This window comes from Clarias gariepinus, chromosome 3 (genome assembly GCF_024256425.1).
Source record: "Clarias gariepinus isolate MV-2021 ecotype Netherlands chromosome 3, CGAR_prim_01v2, whole genome shotgun sequence".
In the NCBI taxonomy this organism is placed as follows: Eukaryota; Metazoa; Chordata; class Actinopteri; order Siluriformes; family Clariidae; genus Clarias; species Clarias gariepinus.
The window spans coordinates 35,796,589-35,813,764 of record NC_071102.1 but is presented as its reverse complement, the minus strand read 5'-3'; the positions used below and the strand labels follow the sequence as shown (position 1 = coordinate 35,813,764).

The 17,176-nt window shown below is 39.8% G+C and overlaps 1 protein-coding gene across 10 annotated transcripts in view; it reads left to right on the top strand.

Annotated features, from left to right (window-relative positions):
* Positions 1-17,176, top strand: part of rims2b (regulating synaptic membrane exocytosis 2b) — a 77,080-nt gene that overhangs the window by 36,284 nt on the left and 23,620 nt on the right. For 7 of the 10 annotated variants that reach the window (XM_053491916.1, XM_053491915.1, XM_053491912.1 and 4 more), the window contains 9 exons: positions 195-330; positions 452-535; positions 6,604-6,675; positions 10,168-10,242; positions 12,373-12,417; positions 12,568-12,624; positions 12,965-13,144; positions 14,650-14,759; positions 15,026-15,058. In XM_053491916.1, coding sequence (XP_053347891.1) covers positions 195-330; positions 452-535; positions 6,604-6,675; positions 10,168-10,242; positions 12,373-12,417; positions 12,568-12,624; positions 12,965-13,144; positions 14,650-14,759; positions 15,026-15,058 — 792 coding nt within the window. The remainder of the gene's footprint in view (positions 1-194; positions 331-451; positions 536-6,603; positions 6,676-10,167; positions 10,243-12,372; positions 12,418-12,567; positions 12,625-12,964; positions 13,145-14,649; positions 14,760-15,025; positions 15,059-17,176) is intronic. The other 3 variants (XM_053491914.1, XM_053491919.1, XM_053491920.1) reach the window with 3 other exon arrangements.

Here is a 17,176-nt window from a genome sequence, read left to right as displayed (position 1 = left end):
GTCATGTGACATTTATTGAAGGATGAATGAATTAATAATTGATTAAATATTCTTGTTCTTAGCATGCATTTGAAACACAGCATGTTCCTTTACATCCTGGTTTCTCCAAGTTGTTCCATCTTGTGAGCTCACTTTGGGATTTGGCTGATTTAAATTAAGTCGTGCCCATGTTTATCCACAAATAACTTCTTTAGATTACCGGCACAATGGCAGAGAGTTCCAGAGCTCCACTCTGTCCGTTCCTGAGCAGGTCATGTCGTCCAATCATCGCTCTCGATCGGACGTGATGCGTAATCGCTCTCGTTCTCCCAGCGTCCCTCCTCCACACAGGTAGACAGCTCATCCTGAAACAAAACAAAAAAGTAAAATAATAATAAAGTCACATGCATCCAGCTATATCTTGTGTCTTTTGTCTCTTTTCTGTCCTCCTGCGTCCTTCTGTCCTCTTCAGTCGGAGTTTAGATCACGGCGTGAGAGGACCGGCACATTACGGGCCTCGACATCGACTCTCAGACGACCGATACTCTCCTGATAGGTATGTTTTTAGGAAGTTTTAAGAAATCATTTTGTTTTATTTCCCTATGAACTTCTGTTTGCTAAGAAACACCACAGAAGATGGACAAAATTACAGAAACACTACAGAAAAAAGGAGGCGTGGAAAAAAAAGAACAACATATAACCTCTTAGAATAATTTATTAAATCCAATCAACCCTTGCTATATACTACATTATAAGCCGTGTCGCTCAATTCTGATTTTTTTGTTGGTTAGATCGGATTTGCATGTCATGAGGGTTCACAGTGACATTTATCTCATGCTAATGTGGACGCGTCTGTCCTCGGAAACGGCATGCATGCGCATGTCGATGTGTCTCTGCTTGCGCCGTCTGAGTTTAGACCAGTCATATTTGTGCAACTGCTTATTTATTTCAAACCATAAATGTGTTAGACAAGTGGTTGTATTTATTTAAATCCAGAAGGAGAAAGAAAGCCAGATTGCTTGCTTTAGCTGTTTTAGGAGCTGTTATGAAATCCGTGCACTACCAGTGCTGACTGATGACATCAGAGAGAACCCTACGCATGCGCAAAGGCACAACGTCACATAAATTTTGATCTGAGGGTTTGCATCTAAGACGCATGAATACTGTACGTATTGGATCCGTATCCGATCCAGGACCACATACGAAAGTAACTCGGATCCGATCTGAAAAACATCAGATTTGTGTGCTCAGAAAGCCCTAAAAATCATATCTGAGTCACATTAGAGTGATCGGATTTGAGTCACTTTATGCTGGTTGTGAAAACTGGAAATGATTTAATGATTTAAGAGAAAGAGTCTTAAAAGTCAGGTCAAACAGGAAGGATCGAAATCTCAGAGCTGTTCCTTTCCCTGTCAGCAGGGGGCGAGAGTTTTAGCACTGCCTCAAACAGGAAGGATCGAAATCTCAGAGCTGTTCCTTTCCCTGTCAGCAGGGGGCGAGAGTTTAAGCACTGCCTCAGCCAAACTTTTTTTAAGTTAATAAGCTAAATGCAAAGTCTTGCCATTTCTTGTAAACATGTTGGGTCAGAGCCATTGTTTCATTCTGATTGCCTTATTGTCTTATTACCCAGGACCCCTGCCGTGTTTATCGGATTACTCTTTGAATTAAATCCTGGCCTTCTTGTTGCCGTCGCCTGCTTCTTGACCTTAATTTGAGATAATGTTTCCTTTCAAAGGCTACACTCGATGCTGCGTGAAAACGCTATGGGAAACATCTTGTCATGTTGCCGGTTGTGAAGCATGTGTGTATCAAACACGCCAAATCTTTGGCTTATATAACCTCGGTCGGGTGACGTCATCTGATAAGATGCACCTGCTCAACGACGCTCTCTCCCCTTTTCTTAGCAATCTACATATGAGTTAACTCTTTCATGGAGTAAGCTGTATTCATCCTGTGTTTCCTGCCATCAACTTATTTATTTATTTAAACCTAGTTGAGGTGGAAGCGCGTGGTTATATGATGACACCCAGATAGAAGAGATGCTTCCAGGCTATCTCTTTCCTGGGACATCATCCTTCCTGAAAAGCTATTACTTTCTTTCAAGCTGTGTAGACTTTTATTTTCTCTGGAGGGAAAAGCTTTTCAGGCAGCAGGTCAGGTTGGTGCTCCATTGCACACCATGGCGGTTTTGCACGCCTACCAGGCTGACCTGCTGAGAGACTTGAGTACTGGTGGGCTCTTCAAGGTAGGGCGTATTGGAATTACGCCGGGCCACAGACTTGTCTCTTCGTGCAACAAAGCAGACGGCTCGTGCTTTCGGCCGTTTTATGGCTGCGATGGTTTCCGCGGAGAGGCACTTGTGGTAAAATCTCAGGGGCATCAAGGAGAAGGATTGTGCATTCCTCCTTGATGCCCCCATCTCGCCTTCCGGCCTACTTGGCGATGTCGTTAACTTGGTCGCCACTAGGTTCATGAGGTGAAGTTATCAAAAGAGGTCAGACTGGCATATTGTCTTCTTCACAAAGAAGCCCTGAGGTTCATGTGCCCAGGACTGTGGGGGGTGGCCCCCCAATGGGGAGAGGCACTTAGAATTCCTTTCAAGGAATAAAGTCTTCTCCCTGGCACCCCCAGAAGATCGGTGTTCTTGCTCCGCCACCACTGGTGTTTCGGGCAACACCAGTCTCCAATAAAATGTTAGTTCTTCGTTTTTTTCCTGCCATGTTTTAGGATGCCGAGACTTTGCCCCTTTCTGAGAAACTGGCAGCGTGGAAGCTACTGCCAAGGATTCAGTTTTTACATCAGCCTCCGCATTTCAATGGCGTGGTCTCCACTTCCATGAAACCGGAAAGTGCGCATCGGCTGACAGAAGTTGCTGGGAAATGGGGCCATGTAACATGTTCTCCTACCAGACAGAGAGTCAGACTACTACAGTCAGTATTTCTTGGTTCCCAAGAGGAACGGGGGGCTGCATCTAATTTTTAGATTTTGCGGGCTTTACCGCTATCTAAAAATAAATCAACAGAAATATTGCCACAACACAGGAGGTTCCTGAGGTTCGCTTTTGGGGGCGAAGCTTACCAGTATCAGGTCCTTCTATTTGGTCTAGCTCTCTCACCCGCACATACTGTACACAAAATACATGGATATAGTTCTGGCTCTTACGACTCCAGAGCATCCGTATTTGAATTACATGACTGGCTGGCCCAGTCTCAGTAGCTAGCACTTCAACATCAGCATGTCGTCCTAGCTTATCTTTGTTTATTAGGAAAGTAACAAAAAATAGCTAGCGCACCAGGTTCCTGTCCCTCAGGGCGACAGGATCAGCAAATGTTTCATTTACTACTCTCTGACTCTTCCAGCCCCTGGGTCTGGACGCCTTGGCGTCCCTGAACGGGACCAACTAAGTCAAGCTGGTCTTCCAGCCAGCATATTTCAGACTATTCTAAGTGCTAGGGCTGCCTCCCCTAGAAGAGCTAATGCCCTCAAATGGAATGTATTTGAAAGTTAGTGCATGACGCAGTCCACTGCCGAATTGTTTCAGTGCTGGAGTTTCTGCAGGAAAAGTTGTTCTCTGGCTTGAGCCCCCTTGTTGAACCACCAGAGTCAGGGCCTCAGGTTTCTGACCCTCAAGATGTTTTTTTCTAAATGGCCGTTACCTCTCTAAGAGGATCGGAGATCTGTCAGTCTCCCCATCCTGCCTAGACTTTGCCCCTGGGCTAGTCAGGGCCATTTTGCATCTTCACTGAACTATCTTCCGAAAGTTCCATTCCCAACATGCACCCTATTGTTTTTGAAGCCTTCTGTCCTCCGCCTTTACAGATTCGGAGCCGGAAAGTTTTCACTCACTGCGTCCAGTACGTGCTCTTCAGATTTACGTCCACCGCATCAGCCAGTGGTGTAAGTCAGAGCAGCTTTTACATGTTTTGTGGCTGCAAGCTGCGTGAGAGATGCTGTTGCCCTCTCCTATGAGGCGCGTGGGCTCACTTCGCCTCTAGGAATCAGGGCTTATTCAATCAGGGTGATCGCCTCATCTATTGCACTAGCAAGAGGTAGTCCCCTGCAGCAAGTGTGTGACGCGGAGGGTTGGTCCTCTCCGCACACATTTGCCAATATGCATCCTATTGTTTTGAAGCCTTCTGTCCTCCGCCTTTACAGCTTCGTAGCAGGAGAGACTTCACTTACTGTGTCCAGTATGTGCTCTTCAGATTTACGTCCACCGCATTAGCCAGTGGCGTAAGTCAGAGCAACTTTTACATGTTTTGGGGCCGCAAGCTGCGTGAGAAATGCTATTGCCCTCTCCTATGAGGCGCGTGGGCTCATTTCGCCTCTAGGAATCAGGGCTCATTCAACCAGGGGGATCGCCTCATCTATTGCACTAGCAAGAGGAAGTCCCCTGCAGCAAGTGTGTGACCCCCAGGGTTGGTCCTCTCCGCACACATTTGCCAACATGCACCCTATTGTTTTTTAGGCCTTCTGTCCTCTGCCTTGACAGCTTCGGAGCAGGAGAGACTTCACTTACGGTGTCCAGTCATGCTCTTCAGATTTATGTCCACCGCATCAGCTAGTGGCATAAGTCAGAGCAGCTTTTACATGTTCTGTGGCCGCAACCGGGGGGGCGGCCGCCACTACACTGGGCTATTGCTCTCTCCTATGAGGCGCGTGGGCTCACTTCGCCTCTAGGAATCAGGGCTCATTCAACCAGGGGGATCGCCTCATCTATTGCACTAGCAAGAGGTATTCCCCTGCAGCAAGTGTGTGACGCGGAGGGTTGTCCTCTCCGCACACATTTGTTACATTTATAGTCTGGATGTTCATGCTACTCCGGGCTCACGGGTCCTCGAGGCAGCTACCCAGAAATAGTTCTGAGACCTTCTAGGCTTTGTGCGCACACGCTACACAACCTTGGAGTCCAGACACAGTGCGGCTGCGTTTTTTTTTAGATGACGTCACCTGTCCAAGGTTATATAGGGCCAAAAATTTGGCGTGTTTGATACACACATGCACAACCGGCAACATGACAAGATGTTTCCCATGGCGTTTTCACGCAGCATCTCGTTCTTGCCTTTTCAGGGAACAGGGTTAAAGCACAGTAACCCGGGACGTTTTCACACATTCCACTCATTCTGGCCCACACAGTCCTGCACAACTGTTAAACACAGAATTGAAAAACTTAAACAATGCCATGAGCTTAACAAAGGTAAAAATGATTAAAATAAAAACTAGTTCCTGGACTGGTTGGAGTAAGTCAAATTCTATTTTATTCTTTTTTTTTTTCCACGATGGTTTGGGCGCCACCGTGTGGAATGTTTTAGTCCTAGTGTTTGATTCTCCAGGCCAAGAGCCAACAGTGCAAACCAGCTTTACTGATCCTGTTTCCATAGCATGTTATAAAAATGACTCCAAACATACAGCACTGATGAACTTAATCCAGATTGGTTTGATGATATGATGTACACTCAGGATGTAGTGAAAAATGAAAAATTAGTAGATTTACACATCTTTAAAGCAAGCTCTGGATCTCTGAATGCAGGCTGGGTCCCCACGTTCTTCATTGCTCAAAGAATGGGAAAATTTTCAACTTCACGAAGGTCCAACATATCACCAGAAGCCATTTTAAAAGATGATGTGGAAGGCTTTCCTTTTAGATGCTCGAGCATTTCTGTGGGGATTTGTGTTAATTCACACTTTCTACAAGAGTGTTAATGAGCTCAGGCACTGATATTGAGATCAGTTGAAGAGGCTCCAATTCCAGTTCATCCAAAGGCTGATGGTTCAGCGGGGTTAAGTTCAGTCAGGGCTCGGTGCAGGGCACTCCAGTTCTTTCACTCCCACACACTCTGTCTTCATGGTGCTGGCTTGTTTGGAACGCCAATAAGTATGGACAGGATAACGGCTTATTTCTGCTGAAGATAAATCTGTGACACAGAGTCATTCTGTAAGTTTTAATTTTGTGATGAAAGACCTACATAGGGTTGTCATTGTCAAAGGTGCACTTACTTTTGCCCAGACAGTGTATATTGCATTATTTTTCTACCTTCTTTACATTATAAAAACAGGAAATGAAAAAGAATGTAGTGAAGTAATTTTGTCACTGTGATAGTAACAGGTCACATGTTTATTGATTATACGTTAATACGGTAAAATAAAGTAACCTAAAGCTAATAAGGTAATCTACTGTAGGTTAACAGATCCCAACATCCACCCCTAATCTAAACTCTCATTAGAAACAAAGAAAGAATATACCTTCATTAGCTAAGGATGGGAGAATGAGTTTAGATGAAGAATATGAAAAAATAAAATAACTAGGTAGCTGAACTCTAAATGAGGTAATCTTTTACTTTAACCTTATGGTTTATAACAGCGATGGTATAAATTACCTTCGTTTGTAGGGAACAGAAATGTACCCACAAAGAGATAATGCTGCAGTATACAATACTCATAAATGTTCATCTATACTAAAACACTTACGAATCTTAGTCTGGGTCATGTAACATCTCAGATTCATCTTTTTCTTCCTGGTTCATTTCATTCATTCATTAATCTGTCATTTCTCATCAACTCTCTGTCCTAAATTTTTCCTTTACTCTGGTTATCTGTTCTCTTTTTTTCCCCCTGTGACCATAGAAACTCAATCACTCATCCTCACCGAGTGCGAACCAGATATCACACCATCGATACGCCTTTCCAGGACCACAGGTACATTTGAGCTGAGATTTTTACGCTCACAGGATGGATAGCAACATCTCCCTATTTTTTTTCCATCTCTCCTACTTGCTCTTGATGTTTGACAGTTTGTGGAAGTGCCTCTGAGTTGGTTTTACTGGGCAAGAAAGTTCTGGTGTTAAGAATCGAAAGGAGAGATCTAGGATTTGATAGGACAACAAGCATCTGGCTTCTCTCTGTATAAACAATATATAAACAATTCTAAGCAAATCTATCAAATAATTTGCGCCTAGCACATGGGACGCTGTGCTGCCTGCCGATGTGTAAATAGTTTAGACGGCACCACCGGCAGGATCATAAAAGGATTGCAATATTTTACCACCTCAAATTCAAACATTTATACAGTGGAACCTTGGATTGCGAGTAACTTGGTCTGTGACAGTTTGCAAGAACTTTTTTCTTAAATTTTAACTTGATAAACGAGCAGGGTCCTGACATACGAGTAGTATGCATGTGCTTTGTCTTTCGAGCGTCACATGATCACAACTAAGCCAATGGTTTTTCTCTTTCTTCTGCATAAATTACATAATTAATGCATAATTAGAGAAAGCTAACGCTGTTTGGTCTCTGTGTATGTGTGTGTTTGTCTACATGACCCTTGCAGTCTCACGCACCCTATCTATCATGAAGATGCTCTGAAGCTGTTGCGCTCAGCTAAGACGGCCAGAAGCTACTCGCGCAGGGCTTATGGTAGTTTGGAGAGGTAGCTAAACCATGGTATTTGCGTGTGTTTGTGTTTCTGGATAGTCGTGGCGATTAGGCTAGCTTCTGTTGGTCTGTTTGGAGAGTTTACACTAGGGGTTATCCGTTTTACTGGGTGAGGAAAATGACCATGCCTAAACATCCGGCAAGTTTAATTTTTTTTTTCTTTAATTCAACCTGATTAAACCTTTTAAAACAAAGTAACATGCAATGTAGTTAAGGAGTGAAAGGCTTTTTTAATGCTTTTTTTAAGTGTTTCTCCAACTTTAGACTTCTGTATGGTAAACTACTGTATGATATATAATATGAAATAATAGTGTTGGCAATCACCAGGGAGCATCTGATACGATATTATCACGATACTCAAGGTTCGATTCGTTTTGTATTGCGATTCTGTAAGGATAATGATTTTATAAATATCTGTATTCTGTTTCATTTGTGTTTTTAGATTTTGTTACAATTTAAACAAAGTTTTAAACAAAAATAGCAAATAATGTACTCATACCATAGAGGATGCACTGATGCCTGCTAATGCAAGAGTATATTAGATTGCACCATCTGGAGGGTTTTTGAGAAACAGCAACATTTTACCTCCTCAAATGCAAACATATATAAAATAAAAATTTAGAAAAATGCTGGATTTACATGACTCTGGAAATTAGATATTAAAACATACAGTACGCATTCAGCCACAAAAGAGTAACAGCAGCTCTGACAGTAGCGCAGGTTTATGTAAATGAAACTGAATTGATTTCCCCTGCCTATGTCTAATAAATAATTAACAAAACAGCAGCTTTAAACACTCATTACAGCAGCATTTTGTAGTTACATACTGTATTTCAAAAATCACAGCTTGTCTTAATTTCCTCCTGTTACTAACCTCTGACACTGGAGACTCCTTCCATACATATACATACAGTATACATATATGTATGTAAACTTACATAGTAAAAGCTGTTACGATAGAAACAATAACATACTGTATTAAAACGCACATGCATTCACATAAACCTGCACTACTGTCAGAGCTGCTGTTACAGACAATTAATCAAAACCTCAAATTCAAACAGCACTGTTGGATAAACCAAAAGCCTCAACTCCAGCAACAGCAAATTTGTGTCATCAAAGATCATCACAGTCAAAACAATATCAGTTAATAACACTGATCAACACTCTCTGACTGATCTTTTAAACATATACAATTGACCATGGCTTTATTTCTTCACTCAGTAACACTAATTGAGTTGTAACTGTTGTTGTTTTGTGGTTGTTGTCCCTGTCTCAAACCTGCACTTAATCCTCCTGACTGCTGACTCCTGCACCAGAGTTGGTTAGATTAGACGATCTGTTTAGTGCCACCCTTAGTGCCTTCAGCCTCACAGTGTTGGTTTTAAATTACTCCGGGTTTTGTGTTGCTTTCACTTTGAGAAATAAAACTTTGTATTTGCTGAGATTTCCTGCTAACGGCCAACAGGAATAGTTGTTGTCCAAGCATTGTGGTGACAATTTGGCATTGGGTAGTTTCTGAAAATTGTTATGATTTGTTGTCAGAAATGGTGTCAGAACAATGTTGACTACATGACGAAGCATAACATTGAACGAATGCCTCTAACACAATGATGCAAAAACAACTTCAAAACAGTATTAAACCAGATGACCTGAACAGGACTCGAACCCTGGTCACTGCGGCGTGATCACTGTGTGCTTATTACTGGACCACCAGGGGGCATGCTGTTGATTATACTAAATGACCATATACTGTATAACAACTAGCGCAGTTACAACAACAGCAATTTTCCAAAATATAAAATTTGAAAGCAGCCAAGAGGGTAAAAAATAGAATCCCACTTAACTCTTTAAGATCTGTTCTATGCCCAGTTTGGACGCTGTGCAAACACCACATTACAGGAGAGTCATTTGTGAGCCAAGACTTAGCTCACTGTAAAATTTCTGAACGAAAAGAGGTAACGTTACAACAGTCATGCGTGACATGAGATACACACACTGTGTGTGGGAAGCTGTTGGGTCTGTGCAAATCTCTGATAGGAATTTTAAACCCTTAAACTAAAGGGACCGGTTCCTCAACTAAAGGGACCAGTGCTCGGATGTTGTGTGAATGGATGCTAGTCGTCACAAATGAGGGTTACAATTTTGTTGTTTTGAGGTTGTGTTCGCAACCTCAAAACATGTCATTCTAACCTTCAAAAACAGACGGACTCTCAACATCTTTACAAATATATTACAACGCTCATCCAGTGTTATGGTTCAGCTGTGTGTCCAGTGTATTTGTCGTGTACTGATGGTTAATGGAAAACTTGCCTTAAAAAGGTTAAAGCTCATTAACATGCAGTTATACGGTGTCACTTTGGTCTACAGTAGTAGTAGCAGCAGTCATAGTTGTAGTTGTAGGTTTGTCTCACTGTGTGTGTTGTTTTATGGTCAGGAGGATGAGGAGGGATAGGCGGCTCTCAGTCTACAGCGACTCGTATGAACCTCCTGAGAGGTAAAAGAGTAGAACTCCCTAAAGAAAAATGTAGTGTTGCTTTTTTTCTTTCTACCATTTATGGCACTTCCCCATTAATAGGTAGCTCATCAGCTTCTTTTTCAAAATTATGTCCACAATAAGAATAATAGATTATGTACTGTATTTGGTTATTAAACATGTGTATGATGAGGGGAAACATGAATAATCTGTAGTCTAGTCATCGACATCTTCATTTCCAACTTTCATCTCATTCTGCTCTCTTCCTTCTCCACGTAAAGACATTACAACGGTCCCAATCATATTCCCTCACCATGGCCCAATCACGACATGAATGGCTCCTCTGATGATTACAGGTAAGAGTGCAGAGAAATGTACTGTAATCTGCACCGCCAATCTTTTTTATTGCCTCCTCCTAAACCATCAGTTCTGTCACTTTACGCCAGAGGTGTCAAACTCATTTTTAAAATATGTCGTGTCTTTTATCTAAAAGATCTAAGAATACAGTATGAAAGGGATTTTTTAAAAATTTGCATTATCGAATGAGAATGCATTTCCTTTTGAGACCTGTTGCCCCGAACTCACTCATCAGGGACACACTGATAAAGCTATACATGTATAAATCTATAATTTTATTTATTTTTTTTTTTATTCATACCCGGAATTAAAATTTTTATAAAGCTGCTTTGTCACAATACCTTTTGTTAAAAGCACTATACAAATACCTCTGAATTAAATTGAATATATTTTGATAGTACACAAATAAAAAATACTCATATCACCTCCACACACTTCAACCCTTAATGGTTAATGGATTCTGGGTTTATACACATGCACACGAGTTCAAAAGTACTTCAATTTGCTTTTTTTTTCAGATAAAATAAATTTCTTACAAATTATATTAATGAAAATTATATTAGTGAAAATAGAATATTTTAAAATGTTTACAGGCGGCACCTAGTGCGTAAAGTTTGCATGTTCTTCTTATGCTTGGTGGGTTTCCTCCGTGTACTCCGGTTTCCTTCCACAATCTAAAAACATGCAGATTAGATTAATTGTCGTTCCCAAATTGCCAGGTATGTGTGTTGTGTGTGTGCCCTGTGATGGATTGTCACCCCACCCAGAGTGTACCCCACAACTCTGTTTAGGATAAGTGGTATAGAAAATGAATGAATGAAAAATATTTGCATGAACATTAATGTTTTTACAGTAAAAAGTTTACTTTTTTACAAACCTAATGACAGGTTGGTATGGACTCCTCAAGCTTGTGTTTGCATTTAATTTTAAATCATACCCACTGTGTTAGTTTAGATTAGAGTGTTGTCTGACTGCACACAGTAAAAGAGATTAGACATGAGGAAACTTCTGTATTTTGTACCTTAACAGTTTATATCTGACATTTAAACAGTGAGGCGGGAACATATTTAACATATATTTAACGCATAGTTATTAATATTTAAAAATTGTAAACCTCGCCTTGTCATTACAGGCGTTTGGACCCAGTTGTATTTTGTATATTTAAAAAAAATCTAATTTTTTAGTATTTAATAGAGTGCCGCCTAATACTTAATTTGGATTTACATCATAAAAATAAATTAAGTTATATTGAAACAATTACTGCAAAACAGCCAACCCAATAAGTAAATATATGTTTAAATATAGTCTAATTGATCTTGCATTTTCTATTTTATGATTAAAATAAAACGGGAGATTAACCTATTTGTTGGCTCAGGTGGTTGATGATCTGGCTTGCAGAGTGGAGGGTCAGGGGTTCGATCCCCAGCACCACCAGGTCGCCATTGTTGGGTCATCAGGCAAGACCCTTAACCCTTCACACCATACCCACCACCCATGTGTGAAGTGCTGGTCCCAAGCCTGGTTAGGAAATGCGAGGCCTGTGATAGAAAAGGCATCTGGTGTAAAACCTGTGCCAGATGTGTTTCTTTAGTACTTGGGCTAAACCCAGTGGGATCTATCTAATGATGGAAACTACAAAGTCACTCTGGATAAGAGCATCTACCAAATGCCTAAATGTAAATATACAGTATTTATATAATTAATATTGATTTTATTTATTTCATAAAATTATTTCCTAAAAATGTCATAATATTAAAATTTTCATGTATTATAATTTTTTCAAGTTTAAAATTATTATTATTATTATTATTTGGAAACTGTCATGGTTATCTGCGTTTATACCGCCCTCTAGTTGCCAAAAGTGTATTTTTTTTTCATAAACTTCAATTTCAGAATTTGGGGAGTTTTTTTCTTGCTTTGTTTTTGGTGAGGGAGAATCTTAATGACCCATATGGTAACTATAATTCAGCACATGGTATCTAAGTTCCAGGTTAGAACCCGAACAGGGCCGAATGTTTGACACCTCTGCTTTACCTGTGTACTGTACCTTTTTGTTACACTTCCACACTTTTAATCCATCTTTCCACCATTTTCTGAGATGTTAACACCCAGCTTGGTCTTTACATCAGGAACTGCCCCAAGATCGAAATCGAGCCTTCCACAGATGCAGAAAGGTATCAGCTACCGTATCTTCTAGCATTTCACCAGATGTGTTTCCACTTACCGTGTCTGTGACCTCTTTAATGGAATCAGTAAAGATTAGCAGGAATATGAGGACATGAGTTAAGGTTCATTAACAGGAGTGTTTTTATATTTTGCTCCAGAGAGGATCATATACCAGAGTTCCCAGTTAGCCACGAACCATTTGAGGAGGATTTGAGGTAATACTGTGGTGAGGTACATTAGGACTAGCATTGCAGTACAGTAGAACAAGCCCTTTAGTAGCCCCAAAAGTAACTTGTTATTTTCTTTAAATGGTTAAAAGCCCCCCACCCCATCGTAGAGGTGCTCTGCGTTTGGTTTGCTAACTCCTTTTCCTTCATTTCTGTTTTTCTGTGTTTGCCTGTAAATTTTTTTTCTCATCACAGAGAAGCAGCTTTCGCAGCATGTACTTCCTGCAGATGTTATTTTCACAGGAGCATGGGTTGCGAAAAGTTCCAGAATTTCCCTCTGGGTTTTTTTCGTGCCATAAGCAGCGCTGTTTGATTAACGTTTCCGCAGGTACGCGCATGCCACGGTGGACAGACATTACAGGTCGAGGTCGGCTGACCAGCGCCCGATGATGGAGAGACAGTTCTACACTCGCTCGCGCTCGTCCGAGCGTCCTGAACCGTCCTACATGAGGTCCATGCCGTCTTTACCCTCCAGGAGATCCGCCCCTCCCTCTCCTGCCTTAACGAGGTGATCCTGACCAATCACGGCGACTAACCAATCTAATCCAAGCCCCGCCCATGCCCCCGTTTTTACTTGTTCCCAGTGCCGTCTTTGCTTTGTGTTGATCTGTAGAGTAGAGATGTGACGGTGGTTGTTTTTTGGAACTAACGTAGTTTTTTTTTTGGTTGTTGTTGTTCTGTTTGTTTTTTAAGACACACTACTTATATTCTTACGGGATATAATGGTGTGACCCTGGCATCCTGTCTTTTGCTTTTTTTCCCTCCTATGTTAAGTTAATTTGAACGGACTAACATTCTCATTTGTTGTTGAACAGCATCCTGTTTTCGTTTGTACGGCCCATCGGCTGCGCTAACCTTGCTAAAGGATGTCCACGGCTTCTTACTTTCCTCCTTGCAGCCATTTCCTGAGCTGTGGTGCTTTTTTTTTATTGATATTGCTCCTGTTTTTCCGACATCATAACTCCTTCTGAGGTGTTTTAAACCTCCATGTATCTTATTAGAGCCATGCATTATTGCTATTATTATTATTATAAATTAGTTTGATTAATTTAAGATTATTTAATTAACATGAAATGCAAGCTGATGCTCAGAAGGTGCTATGAAGATCATTTATTGTTTCTTTAACGTGCATTTTTTAGCTCGTAACCTATGGTCTAAAGCTAAAATGCACTGGACTGCGACATATTTACCGCTGAACCTGCATGCACCGGTATGGTCAAATATGCGGAGTCTAGAACTGTGAAGTCGATTGTGCTATTTATCTCAATGTTAATGTTTATTTTATTTTATTACAAGTTGTTTTAATATTAAACGGTATGATTTTGCCAAATAACTAACCCTTTTCCCAATTAACCTTTCCCTTATTCAACTTCATCTGCACTGCAGTAAGTGAGGACTTAGCAGGTTAAACATCTTAAATGTAGAGAAAGCTCTCAAATATTTCTTCTTATTATTTTCGAAGTAATTATTATTACTGTAATTGATCGATATGTAAAAGGTTCGGTTAATTTTAAGTGAGATATTCCTAATTTTTTTAAATTTTTTAGTTTTACTAATACTACTGCTACTACTGCTAATAATAAAAATAGTAATTGTATTTGAACTAATAATAAGAAATATTAGACGACTTTGCCTCTATTTAAGGTGTGTGAACTTGCTAAGTTTTTTTATTTATTTTTTTCCGAGTGTGCTAATTTAAGTTAATCTATGAACAAAATCTTTACTAAAGAATAAATAATATTTAATAAATAAATCTGTGCCAAAATTATAAAACAGTAATGATATAAAAGTTCTATTTGTAATAAAGTGTAAACACGTTTTTCTATATGAGCTGAAAAATGTCTTAATTTTCTCTCTTTTTTTCTTCTTTACTCTGATTTCTTATTACATTTATTTATATATAGTTTTCTTCTCCGCCTCGTCGCTGCTGTGCTGAGATTTGCGTGAACTCTGATCTCGTCTCTTCTGTAACACTTCTCGATAACGTTATAAAAACTCTTGTTTGTGCTTCAGGGCAAATCCCCGGTCTGGGTCGGTCCAAACGAGTCCCTCGAGCACACCGGCGTCTGCTCGGCGAGGCCGTCAGTTACCGCAGGTCCCTCTGAAGGGCTCCGTCGACAGAAGTAAGTAAAATACAGATAATCTTGCGCACGTTTCTGTCTACATTAGTGAACCTTGTCTCATGACAGTCTGGTGAATCTGAGCCGTGATTTCACTAAGCCGTGATCATACTGTGTATGGTCGTGTATATGATCAATGAAATTTGAATTTGATTAGTCACATGTACAAAAACCCACAAGCGCAGTAATGATGGTTTGTTTATCCGGAGTTACACAGCTGATGTGTTACTGCAGTCAGTGTTTTTGTTTTTCACCCCGTCTTTTCCCAGATGGTGGAGAGGGCGTGGCAGAGCCTGGCGAAGGTGTGTAGTGTGTACAGTACGTCTGCGTGTCACTGTCCTCTCCTGCAGATTTTATATACCTCTAGAGCTGCGTCCCAATACTGTGTGTGTGAGCTGTTGTTGTTGTTGTTGTTGTTTTAGTGGAACTCCTTTCTTTTTGCTTCTTTAAAGTCTATTTTAAGATGTACGTCTTACCCTGTCACTCCCCCCTTGTCTTACTGGAGGATGGGATTTTATGTGCTGGATGTTGTTTTTTTGTTTTTTGTTCAAAAAGAAAGAAAAGAGAAAAGGAAAGAAAAAGGAAGAAAGTAAGGAAAAAGGAATAAGGGGAAAAAAGAATGGATGAAGGTACAAAAAAGGAAAGAGAAAAGAAAGAAACAAAGAAAGAAGGATAAAAGGATGATTAAAAAAAGTGAAAAGGTTGGAGAACTAAAGAAAGAAACAAGATAGAAGGGAATGATTAATAAAATTTCAGACAGTGATAAGGACTAAAAAACAAATGAAGAAAGAGGAAATGAAAGTGACATCACAAAGGTGGTGGATTATTATTATTATTTTTTATTCTATCTGTAAAAAATTGTAAGTGAGTGTGTGCATGCATGTGTTTGCATGTGTGCGTTTTGCTCGCAGTTTTGCGGATTTTGACATTCCCATTTTCTGATCTGTTTTTTTTTTTTTTTTGCGGTTGGTGCGAAGCAGTATCTGTGACTCCGCCCCCTGTTTCACCCCCAATAACACAAACAACGCCTGGTAATTCTTTACAGAAATTATTGCAGTAGACAGCTGGTTTATTGTGTTTGTTAATGATTTTTGAACATTGGTGTAGTTTAGGGCCATAGGGCATGTAATCAATAATGCTTAGTATGTCAAGCTTGTGTATAGGCTAATAGAAAGCGCCCCCTAAAGCACACGCTAGTCCAATGCATAGACAATGACTTCTATTCATTTAAATAGTTTTTCTCAGTCCTGTCACCTTCACCGATCTCACTGTACCATCTCTTTTCCTTTCTGTTTTTTTCATCCTTCATCCTCATCCTGTGCTCTCATTAATGTGTGAAGTGCCTTCATCCTTCACACACACCACAGCTGGTAACGACCTTTGTCCTGTAATTTCACAAAAAATATATTTTTATTATAATTGTAATTATTTAAAAAAAAAAAAAAAACTTCTTTAGATTTACTGCACAGTATCGTAATCATCCTGTAGTGCAGGTGGAAACACTCCAGCCTAGTGTGTGTTTAATTAGATGTGACAGGGTAGATTATAGAACTGTGATATTGTATTACAAATAATTTTTTCTTATTAAACTATAAAACTACAAAAAAACACAACATACATTTGTATGATTTTTGAGCCTAAAAAAGTCACAATAGTCATTAATTTGTAAATCCGTAATTATTACATATGAACTATTTAATGCTTTAACAGTGACTAATTTATTATAAACAAGTACAGTACAAGTTTTTTTTATGGGGGGGGTTACAAAAAATGTTAATGAAAAAAATTGCAAACTAGATTTAACTGGGAATTTACAGAAGGTATTCATAAATAGTAAAACAAACAAACAAACAACAAGAAATGTATGTCACTAGAAACTTTAGTATATCAAGTGGACTTTGGAAAAAAACAAGAAAACAACAACAACAACAAAAACAAGCAGAAAAGTTCTCACAAATTTGAACAAGTTAACATAAGTATTTTTTATAAATTAGTCTTTACAAACAAACAACATTTTTACATTTTACTATAGTTTTTTTAGACTTTTATTACATCAACTAGACTTTACTAACAAAAAAGCAAACAAATGAACAAACACCCAGAGACTCCCCAAATAAAAAAAAGGGATTTTGTAAATTAATGCATTTTCATCTTGTGAGTAAATCTGCCATCATTTTGTTATTTTAGTTTTCTTACTAGTTTTATTAATTTGTTATTGTTTTTCAATATTCTTCCATCATTCTCATCACCAAAGCACTCATGGGGGCGGAGCTTCCAGCCCCAGCACCTCACACTGCACCAGACTCCGCCTCTGAACCAGACCCCGCCCCTTCATTGTCAGTTGAACCTGTCATTTCACTTTCATCTGAATCAGATCCGCCTCCCCCTGTGTCAGGTGTGTTACTAGTGCATGTGTGTGT